Raw genomic sequence first — 20617 nt, 5'->3', positions numbered from 1 at the left:
ATTTTTGTATTTTGGGGTAAATATCCAGTAGTGCAGTTACTGGATCATAGGGTGGCTATATTTTTAACTTTCTGGAGGTTCTGAGGAACTTCCATGCTGTTTTCCTTGGTGGCTGCACCGCACTGCAACAATGCGGGAGAGTTCCTTTCTCTCCGTTGCTCATCAACACTTGTTTCCTGTGTTTTTAATTTTAGCCGTTCTGACAGGTGTGGGGTGATACCTCATTGTAGTTTTGATCTGCATTTCCCTAATGATGAGTGATGTTGAGCATCTTGTCACGTATCTAGATGTCTTCTTTGGAGAAATGTCTGTTCATGGGGCACCTGGGTGGCTTGGTTGGTTAAGTGTCAGAGTTTGCTTGGGTTATGATCTCAGGGTCCTGAAACTGAGCCCCACATCAGGTTCCCTGCTGAGCAGGGAGTCTGCTTTTTTCCTCTCTCTCTCCCTTTTGCCCCTCCCCCTGTTCATGCTCACTTGCTCACTCCCTCAAATCAATAAATAAAATGTTAAAAAAAGAAATGTCTCTTTGTGTCTTCTGCCCTTTATTTAAATTGAATTTTTTGGGTTTTGGTTGTTGAGTTGTATATGTTTTCTGTATCTTCTGGATACTAACTTTTTTTTTTTTTTTGAAGATTTTATTTATTTATTTGACAGAGAGAGAGAGAGAGATCACAAGTAGGCAGAAAGAGAGAGAGGGATAAGCAGGCTCCCTACTGAGCAGAGAGCCCAATGAGGGGCTGGATCCCAGGACCCTGAGATAATGACCCGAGCAGAAGGCAAAGGCTTAACCCACTGAGCCACCTAGGCGCCCCGAGGATACTAACTCTTTATCAGATATGTCCTTTGAAAATATCTTTTCCCATTCTATAGGTTATCTTTTAGTGCTGTTGTTTGCTTGCTTTGCTGTGCAGAAACTTTTTATTTTGAGGTAGTCCCAGGAGTTTGTTTTTGTTTTTGTTTCCCTGCTTCACAAGACATATCTAGAAAAATATTGCAATGGCTGAAGTCAGATTACTGCCTGCACTGTCTTTAAGGATTTTTATGGTTTTAGGTCTCACATTTAGGTCTTCCATCCATTTTGAGTTTATTTTTGTGTATGGTATATGTTTGGATGATCTGTCCATTGATGTAAGTGGGTGTTCCAGTCCTCTACTATTACTGTATTACTATAGATGAGTTCTTGTTGGTTATTAACTGTTTTATGTATTTGGTTCTCCCGTGTTGGGTGCATAAATTTTTTAAATTGTTATATCCTCTTATTGGATTGTCCCCTTATATAGTGTCCTTCTTTTTCTCTTGTTACTGTCTTTTTGTTGTTTTTTAAAGAGCATTTATTTGAGGGGTGCCTGGGTAGCTTGGTCGATTAAGTGTGTGCCTTCAGCTCAGGTCATAATCCCAAGGCCCTGGAATGAGGCTCCCTACTCAACGGGATACCTGCGTCTTTCTTTCCCTGCTTGTCCTCTCTCGCTTTCTCTCTCTCAAATAAAGATTTTACTTATTTGAGAGAGCAAGAGAGCATGAGTCAGGGTGAGGGGCAGGAGAAGCAGACTCCTCGCTGAGCAGGGAGCCCAGTGCGGGGCTCAAGCCCAGGACCCTGAGACCAAAACTTAAGCCAAAGGCAGATGCCCAAACAACTGAGCCACCCAGGTGCCCCTACAGTCTTCATTTTTAAGTCTACTTTGTCCATTATAAGTAATGCTACCCCAGCTTTCTTTTGACAGCTATTTGCATGATAAATCTTTCTCCATCCCCTTTCAATCCGCAAGTATCTTTGGGTCTCAAATGAGTCTCCTGTAAGCAGCATATAGATGGGTCTTGTTTTTCTATCTACTGTTAGCCTGTGTGTTTTAATTGGAGCATTTAGTCCATTTACATTCAGTGTCGTTATTGATAAATATGTATTGCTGGTTTTGTTACTTGTTTTGTGGTTGTTTCTATAGTTTTTCTGTGATCCTTTCTTCCCTTGCTCTATTTCATGATTTATTGGCTTTCTTTCATGATATATTTGGATTCCTTTCTCTTAATTCTTTGCATATCTATTATTGGTTTTTGATTTGTGGTTACCATTAGGTTTGTATATCATATCCTCTGCATATAGCAGTCAGTATATTAAGTTTAAACCCATTTTTTACTCCTCTGCCCCACTGCATGTTTTAGACATGTGGTGTCATGTGTTATATCCTTTCATGAACCCCTTGACTGAATTTTACAGAAATACTTATTTTTACTACTTTTGTGTTTTTTACTTCTCATACTCCCTTATGGCCTTTCCTATCTACTCAAGAGTTCCCTTTCATATTTCTTGTAGGACTGGTTCAGTGGTCATGAATTCCTTTAGTTTCTGTCTGAGAAACTATCTGTCCTTCCATTCTGAATGATAGCCTTGTGGGATAGGATATTCTTGGCTACAGATTTTTCCCCTTGAGCATGTATAATATCATGCCACCCTTCTGTCCTGTGAGGTTTCTGCTGAGAAATCTGCCAATAGCTTTATGGGGTTTCTCTTGTATGTAACTGTGTTCTCTTGCTGCTTAAAAAAAATTTTTTAATCCCTATTGCCTGCCATTTTTATGTGTGTTGGTATGAACCTTTTTGGGTTGAACTTTTGGGGGTTCTCTATGCCTCCTGGATCTGGATATCTGTTACCCTCCCCAAATTTGGGAAGTTTTCAGCTATTTCTTCAAATAAATTTTCTGCCCTCTCACCTCTCTCTCCTTCTGAGATCCCTGTCATATAGATGTTAATACCTTTGATAGAGTCACTGGTTTCGGAAGGCTGTCCTGAATTTGCTTAATTTTCTTTACTCTCCTTGGCTTAGTTTGGTTACTTCCCATTGCTCTTTCAGGTCATTAATTTATTCCTCCACTTCATCTGGCCTGCTATTTATTCCATCAAGTGTATTTTTAATTTCATGTATTGTGTACTTCACCTTTGATTGGTTCCTTTTTAATGCTATTTGAAGGATCTCATTGATGTCCTCCATTCTTTTATCCAGTCCCATGAGTATCTTTGTTTCCTACCTTACATTCCATCAGGCATATTACATATATTTGTTTTGCTTTGGCCTCTTGTTGTGGTTTGGTCCTGTTCTTGGATTTGGCCCATATTTCTGTGTCTCCTCATTTTGTCTTTACTTTCTGTGTCTATTTCTGTTAGGAAAGTCAGCTACTTCCTTTGCTATTAATGATAACAGCCTAATGAAAAGGAGGTCCTGTAGTTCAGTGTTGCCTGTTCCCCAGGGCCTGGCACTTCAGGGTGCATCTCCTACGTGTGTGCTCTGCTGTTGAGTCTTGACCTCTTTTTCCTTCATTCCAGTTGTCTTTAGAGGCTTTCTTTGCGTATTGTGGACAATGTTTGGTCCCCAGCAGGGGGTGGTGAGTGTTTTAACAAGGTGTGCAATGGTGTGCTTATGAAATGAGATCTGACCCACAAATGAGACCAGAGGTCCCACAAAACACACAAGTTGGGAGATGGGAGATGTGATGTTGGCAGGGTTTGCACAAGTTTTCTGGATGGCGGGGGGGTGGGGGTTGTTGATGTGCTGCAGCCCTGGGCTTAAGGGGAGTGTGACTGGGAAGGGCGGAACCATGGAGCTGTGGCTGGTACAAATTAGGTAGGAGTGGTGACTATGTGTTTGCTGGGGGACAGGGAGAGGGAAATGGTGTCTGCCATTTCCTTTATTCCTAGAAAGGTCTCTGCATGATCCCTATTTCTCCGGGCCACATTCAGAGATGGGCAAATCACTCCCTCTAGTCCGCCCTCGGTGTTTGAAAGTGCTGGTTCTGTGCTATATCTACACTGCCCTTGGTCATGCTGTGTCTTTAAGGGCTGGGGCACTGCTTCCTGTTGCACTCAGGGCTCTACCAGAGCCGAGCTCACCAGTTTTTTAAATTCCAGGCTTTAAGTCTTGCTGGCTTTAAGAACTCAGGAAATTCAGCCTCTCTTACTTTGAAAGTCAAATATTACAGAGATCCATCCTTCCTATTCAGGGCTCCCTGGTGAAAGTATGTTTTGCTCCCAAACCATGACTTTGCCCTTCCTACCTTCTTCAGTGGGACCTCTCCTGTACCTTTAGCTGTGAAGTTTGTTCTGCCAGTTTTCAAGTTGTTTCCTGGGTTATTTACACTCCTGTGGTGGTATCTAGTTGTAGCTAGCTGTTATTACATGTGGGATATGGCAAGCTTAGGATCCTCCTACTCTGCCATCTTCCCAGCAGACCTTTTGCTTGAATTACAGTACAGATTGATAACTTGCCTTTGTAGTATGACCATCTGTAACCTAGAACAACAATAATAATAGCAGCTAATGTTTATTAAGGTTTTGTTTGTTCCAAATACTGTGCTATTCATTTTAAGTATGTGGTCTTATGTTTACTAAAGTTTTACAGGTGAGGGAATTTGGGCTCAGACCCAGGCTACCTAAATTCAAAGCCTCTATGTAATCCATACCTTTTTTTTGGTTTTGTTTCTAAGATTTTTATTTTTAAACCATCTCTACACTGAGCATGGAGCTTGAACTAAACCCGAGAGTAAGAGCTGCATGCTCCACCAACTGAGCCAGCCAAGCACCCCATCCATACCCTCTTTCTTTTCAGTTTCTCTTTTGCCATGTTTGCGTATCATTTTTTTCTATCTTCCCCTCATGGAATGCTTTTTCCCTTAAGTGAATTACCCTAAGTTTGTCCTTAATGGAGTTTAATAAGAATTTACAGGACCTTGTCTCTAACTTAACCTCTTACTAGTTCCACTGAATCTTTTAACTTAAATTCAATTTGTTCACCATCAATATATTGTCTATCAGAAGGAAAGGGTTGTCGTAAACCTCCACAATCCTTTCCAATTAGTTTTCCCAGTAAGTTGGCTTTTTTAAAATCTGTAATACTTGCTGACCCTCACGATACACTTCTTTGTCAAAGTATACGTGATCTTGTTCCCTTCCCACTGAGAGTTTATTATGATCCTAAACTCACCCTCTTCCTATACCTCCTGACAATTATATGTAAGTAGACTTTACTTAAGATATGAACTAACTAAATCTCTGAAGGGGGAGAAAATAGTTAGAGGCAGTTCACATTTATAGAGTGCCTATTATGTACAGGTACTGTGCTGAACATTCTGTATATTATCTTACTCTTCTAAACAACACCATGAAGTGGTGCTCATTTATTTTTTTTTCTTTGAAGTTGCATTTTTTGAAAAAAGATGAACTCGTATTTTTTTTTCACTTGTATTTGTATATCTTCATTCCTCTGTGTATACTTCACACTTCAACAGTTCTATTGCTGTGATTGTCTCTTCCCTCTCACTAGACATTTGAGTTTTCAAGTACTTTTTTTTTAAGATTTGATTTATTTATTTGTCAGGGATAAATAGAGAGCCAGCGAGCACAGGCAGATAGAGAGGCAGGTAGAGGCGGAGGGAGAAGCAGGCTCCCTGCCGAGCACGGAGCCCGATGTGGGACTCGATCCCAGGACACTGGGATCATGACCCGAGCCGAAGGCAGCTGCTTAACCAACTGAGCCACCCAGGCGTCCCTTGAGTTTTCAAGTACTTAAAAGGAACATCTTGATACGGATTTAGTATACATTATGTTAATTACCACAGTATTTTTTTATTAAATAATTTCAAAAATGGCTAAGATGGATGGTTGAAATACTCTAATAGTTTGAAATATATTTTTTGTATTACTTTCTGAAAAGATGGAGCAAAGTTACAGTGTCGCTAGTAATGTATTTACATATCTCCCCACATTAAGTATGGATTTTTAGGTAATTCCTTCATCATTTAAAAAGCACCCAAATTTTCTGTCCTTTGATTTGAAAAACATCAGTTATTATTATAGATTTAATTGAATTTGTACTGTGATTTTCACTAGTTACAGAACTTGGAACATTTATGGTAAGAATTACTCACAGTTTACTTAGTTAAAAAAATAATTGCTTATTGAATTTTCTGTTTAGATAATAAAAATTCATTGCCCTGTTTTGTCCTTAATTTGAGGTAGTTCTGCCATCCTACCATTTCACTAATGTGTTTCCTCCTAAAATCACCAGTCCTCCCTTAAATGGCCAATCCAGTAGGAACATTCAAGACTTTATCTTACCTCATGTCTATTGTATTCATTGTCATCGTACATTTTCCCCTTCCTTAAACTTTTTTTGAATTTCAGTTAGCACAACTCTCTTATGTTTCTCCTAATTCTCTTAAGGTTGAAGCTCCTCTTTCTACCCTGTGATTGGTGACCTGCCATGGACATATTTGTTCTCTTTTCCACTCTTCTTCACAATCTTTCTAGTTAGTATTATTTTTGCTTATGGCTCAGTTAATTCCAAATGGCTCTCACATCTATATTTTCAACAGAGATTTCTCATTGTGCTTCAGACACAGAGGTCTAGCTGTCTGACAGATATCTCTAGGCTCTGCATTTTCAACAAATACAAAATAAGTTTATCTTCCCTTCTCAACCTGTTTCTCCTGAATTCCCTTCATTAAATGTTTTTCAGTAATTCAAACCAAAATCCTTAGTGTTTTTATTCCATATATTCTTTTGCCCTTTAGATAGATTTCATCCTTGTTACCTCCTCTTTCAGGCATACTTGGTAATAACTGTGGTAGCCTCCTCCTGCTCTTCATGCCTTCACTTTGACCTTTTTAATAACATCTTCCTCTCGCCTACCAATGTGCTCTGTCTAAAATGTTATCTAAGTTTAACCCTTCTTGCAGTCCTTTAGAGTGATTGCCCAAGATTAGGGAACCAAGTCAGTCATAATTGACGAGAATTTCTGAGCTCCAGAATCAACATTGTTTTTTTTTTTTTTTTTTTTTTTTTTTTTTTTTTAAAGATTTATTTATTTATTTGACAGATCACAAGCAGGCAGAGAGGCAGACAGAGAGAGAGGAGGAAGCAGGCTCCCCGCTGAGCAGAGAGCCCGATGTGGGGCTCGATCCCAGGACTCTGGGATCATGACCTGAGCCGAAGGCAGAGGCTTTAACCCACTGAGCCACCCAGGCGCCCCCAGAATCAACATTGTTTTAAAGGCTGGGTGGGTTATTCCATTTCAGCCAGATTTTTTTTTTTTTAAGATTTTTATTTATTTACTTGATAGAGAGAGATCACAAGTAGGCAGAGAGGCAGGCAGAGAGAGAGGGGGAAGCAGGCTCCCAGCTGAGCAGAGAGCCCAATGTGGGGCTCTATCCCAGGACCCTGAGATCATGACCTGAGCTGAAGGCAGAGGCTTAAACCACTAAGCCACCCAGGCACCCCTCAGCCAGATTTTAAGATAAGTTCTAAATACTTTTGCATTCGTGCAAGGTTGTACCCAACCTTTCCTCTTCTCTGGTTTCATCTGTAGCCATTCTTTCCCTCATAATTTAGTCTTTAGACATGCTCTTCTTAAAGAATGTTATTTATTTACTTATTTATTATTTATTTTTAATTTTAAGTAGGCTCCATGCCCAACATGGAGCTTGAACTCACAACCCTGAAATAAAGAGTCGCATGCTTTACTGACTGAGCCAGCTAGGCGTCCCCTTTTTTAAAGAATTTTTTTTTTTTAAAGTAGGCTCTAGACATGCCATTCTTAAAGTCACAATAACCTCTCATTTTCTGTGTGATTAGGACATGGTGAATTCTCTGTTTTAAATCTGCTTTCCACTCTTAATCACTTAAGTATTTTATTTCTTGTTCTAGTCTCAGTTCAGTCGAGCCTAACTCCTCCACATGATTAGAGAAAGTTCTTTCTGCTTCAAGCAGTCATTATTCCCTTTTGGCACCTCTGTGTGCTATGTGGAAGTATTTATCTTGTATTAGTATTTATCTTGTATTCATTTTGCTTCCCTACTGAATTCCTTCACTATGGGGATCTTTTAGCATAGTGCTGAGCATAGTACCTGACACATAGTTTCAATAAATGTATTCACATGAACTTCAGATAATTAGGTGTATATAAGCACATTGGGGCAACAAAATATGTCCACTAAACTACCATATTTGAAATCATCTTAGAAATTTCAAGTAAAACAAGAAAATAACCAAAACAGTGAGCTGCACTACTATCTTAACATGAGGGTTTGTTTTGTTAATTATACTGCCTTTCTAACCAATATGATAACCTAGGGAGAAGATAAAAGTAAGTCTGAACTTGGAAAATTAATATACAGTTGATTTCTAGGTTGGTGAATCAAAGACTTCTGGAAGTACAGTCACAAGTTGAAGAATTGCAAAAATCTTTACAGGATCAAGGCTCAAAAGCAGAAGATGTAAGTTTTAATATGTACGAACCAATAGTTTCACAGTGTTAAGAAAAGCTATAAGTTCTGCTTTTTATTTGATTGTCTCTATCAGAATAATTTATAATTATATTGGTTATAGAAAAGAAGCAACATTTTCCTTTTACTAACATTCCTTAATGAAAGGACCAGACAGTACTTCATTGTACTGATTGGAATCACTCTGCTGGAAATTGGAAGTTTATTTGTAGTTATTAGCTAAGGAATTGACTGAGGCATTGTGGAGTTTTGTTTGTTTTAGGAAGTGGGAAAACTAGGATTTTTTTCTTTAAGTTTTTATTTATTCATTTAAGTTCCTTACTCCCATTGTGGGGCTCACACTCACGATCCTGAGATCAAGAGTCTCATGCTCTTCTGACTGAGCCAGCTAGGCGCCCTGAGGCTTTGTGTTATAAATGTGTTCATCTCAGTATTCAGAGTTCAGGGTTTTTTCCCTCTGGCCAATAACAACAACAGTGCTGTTAGAAATTTGGCATGTTCAAGTAGAAATTTTTTATGTATAATTGATATTTTCAAAAATAATGCTATCCTTAGAAATAACCATCCCTGAATTTCTGAGTCCCTCTTGCTACCCCAGCCCAGCCCCACACAAATAGAAGTTCACAGACCTTCTTTTACTTTAATATTCCCTTATACTCTGCATATCTGTCATAGCCTTGCCTGCTTGACTGTCACGGTCACATTAGAATATAGTAAATGTGTTGTGCCAGAACTAGATGGACTTTAATCTTCTCATGCTGTCTGAATTACCACAATGCTTATGTAGCACATAGTAGTCAGTCTCCAATGAAAGTGCAAATAAATTTTGCAATTCCTTTCCTTTTAATAAGCAGTATACGGTAGAACCGCAACTATAGAGTGTTCAAAATTAGTGTAAGGGGGGGGGACCTTAATTTTAGTGACCAATCTTTGCTTCAGAGAGTTGGTTCTTTTATTATTGCTAGTGTAATTTGCTGTAAACTCTAGTCTTTGAGTATAAACCTTTACATAGTTGTATAAACCTCTACATAGTTGCTTTTTGGAGAATCATCAAAACTATAGGTATATCATTTCTATCCAGTCTTAGTAATGTAAGAGGGTATGAAAACGAAAGAAACCAATGAAGGGTGTTAAACCAGCATATTACTTAAAACCTGTGAATATTAGATCTAAATAGCTCATCATTGATCTGATTTTATGAGTTTCATAAACCTATAGCTATCTTCTATTTGGTAGTATGTTCTTTCTAAGATCTCTGGTTTTGGTTTATCCTTTCATTAATGTGTGGGTAGTCCTTCTTAGACCCCAAATTCCTGGTTCCTAAAATTATCACCAACATCTAAACTACTTTATTCCCTTATTAAAATAGAACTAGTTTGAAATGTTACGGTTTACTTTTTAAAAGTGTTTTTCTAATCCAGAATGGTAAGCAAGAAAGAGATGAAGCAAAACCAACATTAGTGTATTAAAATACATAGAAGGCCAAGACTGTCTTCGAGATGAAATCACTTGGTCTCTAAAACTTTGAGGAGACTTTTTCTTGATTTGTTATAGGAGAAAGGGGAAGGGCATGTGGTACATGGGAAATAAGAGTGGCAGGACATCAGTGTCCGCAGTACCTTAGTGTTACAGAGATAGCTGCCATATGTGCTTGATTCTCTTACTTGTGTTAGAACATTCAGAGGAGTTTGTTCTGTAAACAATAATTTTGCCTAGGTATCCCTGTGGTAATCAAATCTGATTAACTATGTTCTGTGCCATTACTTAAAGAGAACATACTTCAGAAGTGAGATGCCAGCCATGAAAGTACTATTTGCCTAAGTTAGTCAATTTATTTGACTGCCCAGATGCTAGAGAGGTGTTACTCTATCTTCTTAGATATTCCCTTAGAGTTCTTTTATATATATAGAAAAGATTCAGATAGGAGCTTTCCTTATTGTGATATGATCCAAATCCAGCAAATGTTTGATGTTTTCATCTTCTCTTCCACTAACCTATAGTGTCACATCTCAGGAATATCAGGTAGTATGTAGAACAACTGGCCAAATGGAACTGGTCCCCTCTGAAGAACAGCGTAATTTCTGCCCATTTCTGTTACCAAAAGCATAGTCCTTTCATGTGACCTTAAGCCAGTAGGATGGTTTACACATTTTTATTATTTTTATGTCATTTATTTTTAGCATGGAAGCAGAAAAGCATTGTTAAATCCAGTCATATGGATAATATGAGCTAGCCACAGTGTATAAAACTCAAGAGAACAAGACAGGATGAGGAGACCATAGAAGAAAGAAAAATGTACATTTTTCCAAAAAAAAAATGCATAATTTTTGCTTATGTTCATGAATTACTAAATCGTTCCTTCTCTTGGCTGCTGTGTTTGCTTCATACTAATATGTCCTCTCTGTTTCTTGGCATGGTTTCTGCTCAAAAGGCTATTGTAAGTATGGCTTCCTATTCATTTCTATATATTGAGCAAATTTTTTTATTTATATACATTCTCTAACATCATGGTTGATGGTATTGAGATTTTTTAATTATGGGAATTCTGTGCAAATGAATATCTTATTTTCCTTACAAGTTTATGTCCTTTACACTTAAGATATTTAAAGGATATTGAAAACAAGTCAAGCCAAAAAGACCTCTGCTCTTATTTGTTTCCCCCATCCCACTCCTGCTCTGCCTCCTTGTTATAATTAGTACATTTTTATAAATTATTTTGGAGTTTCCTATTGCAGTCTGGCCTCCTCCTGCCACCTCCTTTAATAGTAGCAATCTTCAGTGGAGAGGTGGTGGAGTATAGGAAGCATGGGAGTAAAGACCATGCACAAACTTTGGAGTCTGGCAGGCCTGGGTTTGTTTTGGGATATATATATATTTTTTGTTTCTTTTCTTTTGTTTTTTCCAGACTTGGGATTTTAATTTTGGGTCTGCCACTTGAAAGCTACTGAATGTCTCCCCAGTCTCACCTTCCTCACCTGTCAGATGGGCTGATATGGCTCACAGTGGTGAGATGAACATGGGACTGCAGTGCCTACTGTGTTAACCATTCATGAGAATGATTATTGTGTATTATCCCAGTTAAAACTAATTTTGCTAGCTAGCGCCCAGTCAGAACCTAAATGCAAAATTACAGTTAAGGTACTTAAAAGTGTTTTCATTTTACCATCTGTACAAAAGAATGAAAAAGTTATCAAAGTGAAAACTGAAAATTAACAGAGTTATTGCCTTTCTTTTTTATTTGGGGGAAGCACTGATGGGAGCCTTGTAGTCCATTGATCTTGGTATAGTTCACATACTGAACAAAGAAGTAAATTTGATATATTCCAGAGCTGTGTTAAAGTGGACCTGAATAAACAATTATAGTAATCATTTTTAAATAAGGTGACTGAAAATCAGAAAACTTACTGTGGAGGTTTTTCCCCCATCACTGCTGCTATTGACTGATTGAACAATTTGTTTTCTAAGCCTACATTAATTGGGTTTGACTGAATTTTTCTCAAGATGGAATGTTTCATAGAACTCATTAGTAATACGTACCTTAACAAGTTTTAAGTTTAGTTATAAAACCTAGTGGTCCTTTATAGAATGCCTTTTTTTTTTTTTAAAGGCCAATTCTCATCTGCTTTTTGGGTGACTCTGTGTGTGTGTGTGTGTGTGTGTGTGTGTTTTGGAAGAGAAAGTGCACACATGTGACGTAGGGGGAGAGGAAGAATTTTAAGTTCAGTCTTATAATCCTGAGATCATGACCTGAGCCAAAATTAAGAGTCAGGTACTTAACCGACTGAGCCACCCAAGCATGCCAGGAGACTTTTTTTTTTTAAGATTTTTTTCATTCATTTACTTGATAGATCACAAGCAAGCACAGAGGCAGGTGTGCGGGGTGAGGTTGCGGGGGCGGGGAGCAGGCCCCCTGCTGAGCAGAAAGCCCAATGCAAGGCTCCATCCAAGGACCCCAAGATCACGACTGGAGCCGAAGGCAGAGGGTCAATCCACTGAGCCACCCAGGCGCCCCACCCCAAGAGACTTTATTTTTGTTATTTTTTTAAGATTTTATTTATTTTAGATAGAGAGTCCTCAAGCAGACTCCCTGCTGAGCAAGGAGCCCAAATCTAGGTTCAGATGCTTAAGTGACTAAGCCACTCAGGCACCCCACCAGGAGAATTTTTTTTTAATCTCCAGCCAAAGCTTCATTCTTAAGTAAATTAAATTCTGTGCATACAGCGTTCTTCACATTCCTATACAATCACATGAATTTCTTATGTGCATATTCAGAAATCTCTGAGTAAGTCAGTATTTTGGGCAGTTGATCCCAGTCTCTACCATGATGCAAGGAGAATAATATAGTCGATAAAAAGTATGTTGGGGGGTGCCTGGGTGGCTCAGTGGGTTAAAGCCTCTGCCTTTGGCTCAGGTCATGATCCCAGGTTTCTGGGATCGTGCCCCACATTGGGCTCTCTGCTCAGCAGGGAGCCTGCTTCCTCCACTCTCGCTCTGCCTGCCTCTCTGCCTACTTGTGATCAATGTCTGTCAAATAAATAAAAATCTTTTTTTAAAAAATAAATAAATAAAAAGTATGTTAGGGAAAAGATGTATTATTATTAGAATTCTACCTGCCTATTGGGTCCAAGAATATTAGGTCTGTGTATATGTGGCCTTTTTATTACTTTCTTTTTTTTTTTTTTTTTTTGACAGAGAGAGATATAGTGAGAAACAGCACAAGTAGGGGGAGCAGCACGCTCTCCACTGAGCAAGGAGCCTGACGTGGGGCTTGATCCTGGTCATGACCTGAGCCTAACGCAGATGCTTATTCATCTGCGCCACCCAGGCACCCCTTTCCAGTTCTTGACTGTAGAGACTTCAGATATGCAGTTTCTAGGTATTTTATACTGATTGCTATCACTCATGGTCTGCTCTCTCTCCAGTCAAAGAGAAATACGGCACCTGGATGGCTCAGTTGGTTAAATGGCTGCCTTCAGTTCAGGTCATGATCCCAAAGTCCTGGGATGAGCCCAGCATCAGGCTCTATGCTCAGCAGGGAGTCTGCTTCTCCCTCTGCCTGCTGCTCCCCCTGCTTGTGTTTTCTTTCTCTCTCTCTCTCTCTCTCTCTCTCTCTCTCTCTCTCTCTCTGACAAGTGAATAAATAAAATCTTAAAAAGAGAGAGAGAAAATGAGAGAAATAGACTTAAGTGCATTGTCTATTTTGAGCTCTTTGACCAGAGAACTTAACTGAGAACTTATTCAGGGTCAGTTACTACTGTACTCTTTATTTAAAAAAAATAATTTTGTTAGTTAAACTGTTAAATAAATTTATTTTATTTTCCATTTTCAGTCAGTTCTTCTAAAAAAGAAGCTTGAAGAACATCTGTAAGTATAAAAGCTGTTGAGTCTCATTCTCCTATCCTCCAGTGAAATAGAAGTATTTTGTTAGGTGGTTACAGAGTATCTAGGCAATGGCCTCGAAGATACAGGAAATTATAAGACTTCTTTATTGTCCAAAGGGTCATCTCCACCCAGTGTCCTTAAGTCAAAATAAGTACTGCTTTAGAACTGTTTTCTCCTAAGACTCCAGAGTTTTATGTGTTTGTGGTAGTATTTATAACTAGGAGTTTGAGACACTATAGATCAGGAAGCAGGAACCTTTTTATGTAAAGGGCCAGCTAGCAGTTACCCTAGGCTTTGTAAACCATGGTCTGTGTCACAGTCATGTGGCTTCATAGTTTAAAAGCAGCCATAGACTATAGATTAATGTTGTGACTGTTCTGTAAAACTTTATACAAGAACAGGCAACTGGTTGAATTTGGCCCAGAGACTATAGTTTGCCAACTCTAGAGTATAGGCAGCTGAATCTCCTTTTTAAGTGAAGTTTTAAAGTACTACAGAGCTTATCAGTAGCAGATTTTCAGACATTTCCTTGAGTTAGAAATATATTTGAAAGTGACTTTTTAACCTAAAAAATGAAATAAATTTTAAAAATATTACATTTGTTTTCTCATGAAGAAGAAATCTTTATCCATCTTTATCTTTAGCTGAGGTTGACATCGTTAGGAATATTTTGTGATTTTCCTCACACCCAGTAACAATTTAAATCCTATCAGTTTTTAGCAACACTCTCCTAACGAACATTGAATATATGGTGGCCATGAATTGCTAGCCTGTTGGGGGTACTAACAGTGTTCCACTATGGTAAACCAGCCATCCTTGGTATCACAGAGATAATTTTGACTTCTTCTACTATGATTGGAAAAAAATTTCTGTAATCTGGCAGTTTGTCTCATGCTATCTTTTTGGGGTGGGGGGTAATATGGCAAAAGTGAGATAATCCCAGGAACTGACACTTGCTGGCAAGTATAACAAGGGGCTGATTCCTAATGCACTAATAGAAGAAAAAATGTTGCCTTCTAGCCATTGTGGGGTTGCCTAGAGTTAGAATTCAGTCCTGAATTCTGACCTTTTTTCTTAACCATTTCTCTGTTGTTTAAAAAAAAAAAAAAGGAATACCTGTTGTTTCGTACAACAGTCCATTGTTCATACAACAGAACCATTGTTCTGTGTTCATTTACATGGTAAATATCTTCATCAAAAAGAATTTATTATTGGGGCGCCTGGGTGGCTCAGTGGATTAAGCCGCTGCCTTCGGCTCAGGTCATGATCTCGGTGTCCTGGGATCGAGCCCCGCATCGGGCTCTTTGCTCAGCGGGAGCCTGCTTCTCTCTCTCTCTCTGCCTGACTCTCTGCCTACTTGTGATTTCTCTCTCTGTCAAATAAATAAATAAAATCTTTAAAAAAAAAAAAAAAGAATTTATTATTGAGAATGAAGCCTGTTAGTCTCCAGTGGCTTCCATAACAAATTACCACAAACTGGGTGGCTAAAAAGAAAGCAGAAATTTATCTTTTTCCAATTCTTGACACTACAAGTCTAAAATCAGGGAAGTCAGCAAAATGGGTTCCTTCTGTAGGTTCTGAGGGAGTCTTCAGGCTCACTGCTAGCAATCCTTGCTGTTCCCTGGCTTATAGACACATCACTCTAGTCTCTTATCTCCCCATCTTCACATGGCATCCTCCTCTCCGTACATTTTGTCTTCACATGGCCTTCATATAGAGACACCAGTCATTGGACTTAAGGCCCACCTTGATCCAGCACAACCTCCTCTTTAATAATGATATCTGCAAAGACAGTGTTTTCACATTCCTGGGTATTGGGGGTTAGGACTTCACCATATCTTTTTTGGGAGTTATAATTCAATCCACAAGAGGGTCCATAGACATTTCAAAAGGTCATTCTCATGCAAATTTAAAACTATAGTGAAGATGCTGTATTTTACATATACCAAATTGGGTAAAATTAAAAATCAGACATACTGAGTATTGCCGAAGATGTTCCGCAAGGTAAATCTATTGCCTAAGATGTTCAGCAGTGTATTCTCCACTGAGTTTCTATCAGTTTGCTTAGCAAACTGAACATGCACATATGCTGTGACCCATGAGTTCCATTCTCGACATAAACCCTAGATTCCCAGAAATGCTTTTAACCATGTGTCAGGAGACGTGTAGAAGAAAGTATAAAAGAATATTGTTTGCAATAACAAAAGTAGAACCAATACAAATAGCACCAGTTTGTAAAACAATAGCTACGTTCAGACAACAGAACATAATGCTGCAGTCAGCTGTGTAACTCAAAACTAACACCTCAACATACATGAATCTCAAGAGTGTGGTGTTAAGTAAAAGATGGACGTCACAGGACAGTACATACAGTATAATGTATAAAGTGAAAATTTGGCAAAATTCACCAGTATATTGGTTAGGAATTCACACGAAGGCTCATCAGGAAAGTCATGAAAAAGATTAAACTTCTGAGTTTGGGTTCCCTAAGTTTCTGGGTTAATTTCTGTTTCATGACCTGTTTACTGAGCTGAAAGTTAATTACTGTTTTAACTGCTGTATATACTCATTTTATATCTAGATACATAGAGATATACTCAAAAAATTTGTTGAAAAATAAACTTATTAGAGTATTACTCATAGAAAAGACCAGAAATAGACTTTAAAAAGTGCTCTGTTTTCTTCTGTTTTTTTCTATATTTTCCAATTTATGCAGCCTTTTTTCCTCTGCTATTACAAAGTGTTAAACTAAATAGAGAATTACACATATTATATCTAAAAGAAAGAAACTTTCTGTTCATTTTTTACTTTTGGATTGGAATATAACTTACATAAAGTACACAAATTCTAAGTTCCTGAGTTTGATTAATGTTTTTTTACATTCAGAGATACCCCAGATCAACATAGAATACTTCCGGTAAACTCCCCAAAATTCTTCATTCTCCCTTCTAATTGACTGATTCCATCCCCAAACTAGCCACTGTGCTGCTCTCTTAACCACCTTTCATTGGTTTTTGACACATTCTGAACTTCCTGTAAAGGGAATCCTACAGTATTACCCTTTTGTATTTGACTTCCTATGTTCAAAATTCTGTGATACCTGTCCATGTGGGTGCATGTATCATTAATTTTTTTTATTGGGGGATAGTGTTCTATTTTTATTTTTAACACCATTTTACAATAAGAATTTTGCACTGTAAAACCTCTGTAAAGTTTTAAATTAATTTTTATAATATCCTCTTCCTAGAAAAAAAAAATCATTAAGTTCTCTGTGTCCTCTTATGCCTATTTATGTAAAAGAAATTATAACTATTTCAGAGTCTGAAAATTTTGTCTCTATTTTTTAACCTATTTTAAAAATATATATTCATGTTGGATTAGGCTTTTTTACCCTATTTTGTTTCATAGCAGTTGTGTGATATGCAAGTGTATTCCAAGAATAAAGAACTTAGATCTTTCATTTCAAGTGAGAAAAAAAACAAAAGCAGTAGTAGTAGGTGACAGTGTGTTACATATTTTGTTACAGGGAGAAGCTTCATGAAGCCAATAATGAATTGCAGAAGAAGAGAGCCATTATTGAAGATCTTGAACCACGATTTAATAACAGCTGTGAGTTTTCCCTAATTAGCATAGTTGTTTTTAATTAAAGTATAGTTAACATATTATATTACTAATTACCACAGTTTTATATTTTTTTAAGATTTTATTTATTGAGAGAGTGAAAGTGCATGTGCAGGGGGGAAGGGCAGAGGAAGAGAGAATCCCAAGCTGATGCCACACTGGGCTCGATCTCACAACCCTGAGATCATGACCTAAGCCAAAACCAAGAGTTGGATACTTAACCAACTGAACCACCCAGATACCCAGTGATGAGTTTATAAATTGTTCCTTTCAGAAATAGGTCCTATTATATATTCTAGCAATTAAAGAATTTATCTTATTTACAGAATGAGTATATAATCATCTTTATAATGCTTCTAATTCTAGTTTTGAGTTTTTTCTTAACTGTAGATGGTAATGAATATTTTATGTAATTAGCTATTTCCATAGTATAGTTGCATGAAAGTCAGATGTTTTACTGCTTTTGATATTTATACCTGTAAGTAGCCTGACTTTATTCATGCTTTTAGTAAAGGACACAGACCTTCCCCCAAACACAGACCTTTTCTAACTGTTGTGAAATATATATCACATAAAAATGACCATTTTAGGGCACCTGGGTGGCTCAGTTGGTTGATGATCTGACTTCAGCTTGGGGTCCTGGGATCAGGCCTATACCTGGCTCCTTGCTCAGTGGGGAGTCTGCTTGTCCCTTTTCCTCTCCCTGCGGGCTCCCCTCTCCCTGTCCGTGCTCTGTCACTCTCTCTCTCTGTCAAATAAATAAATAAAATCATCTTTTTAAATGACCATTTTAACCATCTTTTAAGTATATAATTCAGTGGCATTTAGTACACTCACATTGTTGTGCAACTGCTATCCATTTCCAGAACTTTTTCATCATTCCAAACTGAAATTCTGTGCCCATTGAACAGTAACCTCCCATTTTCCCCTGTCCTGCCAGCCCCTGGGAGCCACTGTTCTACCTTCCTTCTCTGAGAACTATTCTAAGTAAACTCACCTAAGTAGATTCATACATTTGTCCTTTCATGTCTGGCCTACTTCACCTAGCAGAATGCCTTTCATTTTCATTTATATTGTCTCCATGTTGACACGTGTATCAGAATTGAAGCTGAGTAATACTTAGTTATAATATTGACCACATTTTGTTTATAAACTCATCCATTGATGGATACTTGATTTCATTGGTGGATACTTTTTAACTTATGCATTTCTAAACTGAAGTTTTTATTTACAAGAAAAGCTTTTTGTTAAAAAAGCTATTTTATAAAAACAGTTGCTTTATTTAAAAAAAAGTTGTTTTATAGAAACAAAAATTATGAATTTTTAAAATAAAATTATATATAGGATGGGGCTCCTAGGTGGCTCAGTTGGTTAAGCGACTGCCTTTAGCTCAGGTCATGATCCTTGAGTCCCAGGATTGAGTCCCACATCGGGCTCCCAGCTCAGCAGGGAGTTTGCTTCTCTCTTTGACTCTCCTCCTTCTCATGCTCTCTCTCTTAGTCTCTCTCTCTCAAAAAAATAAAATCTTTTTAAAAAATTATATGTAGGAATAGACCAAACAGTCTCTCAAAGCTACTACTTATTTGAAATATTTTTCAGGTTGTTACAATCTAAAAAAAATTTTTTTTCTTTTTTCACTCTCTTATCTACAGCCTTAAAAATTGAAGAATTACAAGAAGCTTTACGGAAGAAAGAAGAGGAAATGAAGCAAATGGAGGAACGGTATAAAAAATACTTAGAGAAAGCCAAAAGTGTGAGTGTCTGTAATGCATTTATCTTGGGGGCCCAAATTGGGGGTGGAAGGAGCAGTGATTTATCAAAGACATTTGGAGACACCTGTGGAAATGCGGATTTGGATTGAACAGTGATGACTTACAGAATTATTGGTTTTCTTACAGAGATGTTGGTATTGTGATTGTGTAAGAGAATGTCCTTAGTCTAAGAAGATGCATGTCGAAGTACTTAGGGGGTTACATGTTCCCAGGTCTGCAGATTGCTTTACAGTATTACAGTATGCTCCCAAACAAGCCTCTGTGTGTGTGTGTGTGTGTGTGTGTGTGTGTAGGTGTAGAGAAAATGTGTCAGTGCAGCAGTTGCTGAATTGGGGATAAAGGAAATGGGTTTCTGTTTCCCTCTTTCAGTTTTCTATAGGTTTGATCAATTTTTATAGTAAAAGTATTGAGCCAAAAAGCAAAAAGACCTTTCCCAGAAGACTGCTAGTTGGCCAACTAGAATTGATTGCATAACATGCCCATGGCCTAAACCAAGCTGCTGGCAGAGGAAGCAGTAGAGTCACAGTGACAGGCTTTTTAACCCTCAGGACCCATTCCTCTAAGTATCGGGCTGCTCAGAGGCAGAGGTTAGCTGAGCCATACAATAAGATTTTTTCTCTGGGGGCACTTGGGTGCCTCAGTCAGTTAAGCCTCTGCCTTTGGCTCAGGTAATGTCCCAGAGTCCTAAGATCAAGCCCCATGTCGGGCTCCCTGCTCAGTTGGGAGTCTGCTTCTCCCTACAACCCTCTCTCTTTTTGTGTTTTCTTACTCTCTCTCTCAAATAAATAAATAAAATCTTTAAAAAAAAATTTTTCGGGACACCTGGGTGGCTCAGTTGGTTAAGCAGCTGCCTTCGGCTCAGGTCATGATTCCAGTGTCCTGGGATCGAGTCCCGCATCAGGCTCCTTGCTCCACAGGGAGCCTGCTTCTCCCTCTGACGCTGCCAGCCACTCTGTCTGCCTGTGCTCACTCTTGCTCTCTCTGACAAATAAATAAATAAAATCTTTTTTAATAAATAAATAAATAAATTTTTTTCTTTGTTTCTTTTTGCAGGTTATCCGTACTCTAGACCCTAAGCAGAATCAAGGAGCAGCACCAGAAATACAGGCTCTTAAAAATCAGCTTCAGGAAAGAGACCGACTCTTCCATTCTTTAGAGGTAGTTTGCTGTACTATACTATATGATAAGATATTTGGTGTTTTTTGTTGTTGTTGTTGTTTTTTAAGATATTATTTATGGGGCGCCTGGGTGGCTTAGTCGTTAAGCATCTGCCTTCGGCTCAGGTCATGATCCCAGGGTCCTGGGATCAAGCCCCACATTAGGCTCCCTGCTCAGCAGGAAGCCTGCTTCCCCTCCCCCACTTCCCCTGCTTGTGTTCCCTCTCTTGCTGTTTCTCTCTCTCTCTCTCTCTTTCTCTCTCTGTGTCAAACAAATAAATAAATAAATAAAATCTTTAAAAAAAAAAAAGATTTTATTTATTTATTTGACAGAGAGAGAGATCACAGGTAGGCAGAGAGGCAGGCAGAGAGACAGGGAGAATAATACTCTCCACTGAGCAGGGATCCCGATGCAGGC

General features: G+C 38.3%; 1 protein-coding gene across 3 annotated transcripts in view; it reads left to right on the top strand.

Annotated features, from left to right (window-relative positions):
- Positions 1-20617, top strand: part of HOOK3 (hook microtubule tethering protein 3) — a 110153-nt gene that overhangs the window by 76995 nt on the left and 12541 nt on the right. For all 3 annotated transcript variants that reach the window (XR_014306642.1, XM_082715162.1, XM_082715163.1), the window contains exons 16-20: positions 8171-8258; positions 13597-13631; positions 17176-17258; positions 18923-19023; positions 20096-20200. Coding sequence is in view for 2 of the 3 variants with exons in the window: in XM_082715162.1 (XP_082571288.1) it covers positions 8171-8258; positions 13597-13631; positions 17176-17258; positions 18923-19023; positions 20096-20200 (412 nt within the window). In the remaining variant the exon portion in view is untranslated. The remainder of the gene's footprint in view (positions 1-8170; positions 8259-13596; positions 13632-17175; positions 17259-18922; positions 19024-20095; positions 20201-20617) is intronic.

Source organism: Mustela nivalis, assembly GCF_964662115.1.
Source record: "Mustela nivalis genome assembly, chromosome: 20".
NCBI classification, from domain to species: Eukaryota; Metazoa; Chordata; class Mammalia; order Carnivora; family Mustelidae; genus Mustela; species Mustela nivalis.
This window is presented reverse-complemented; position numbering and strand designations above follow the sequence as displayed.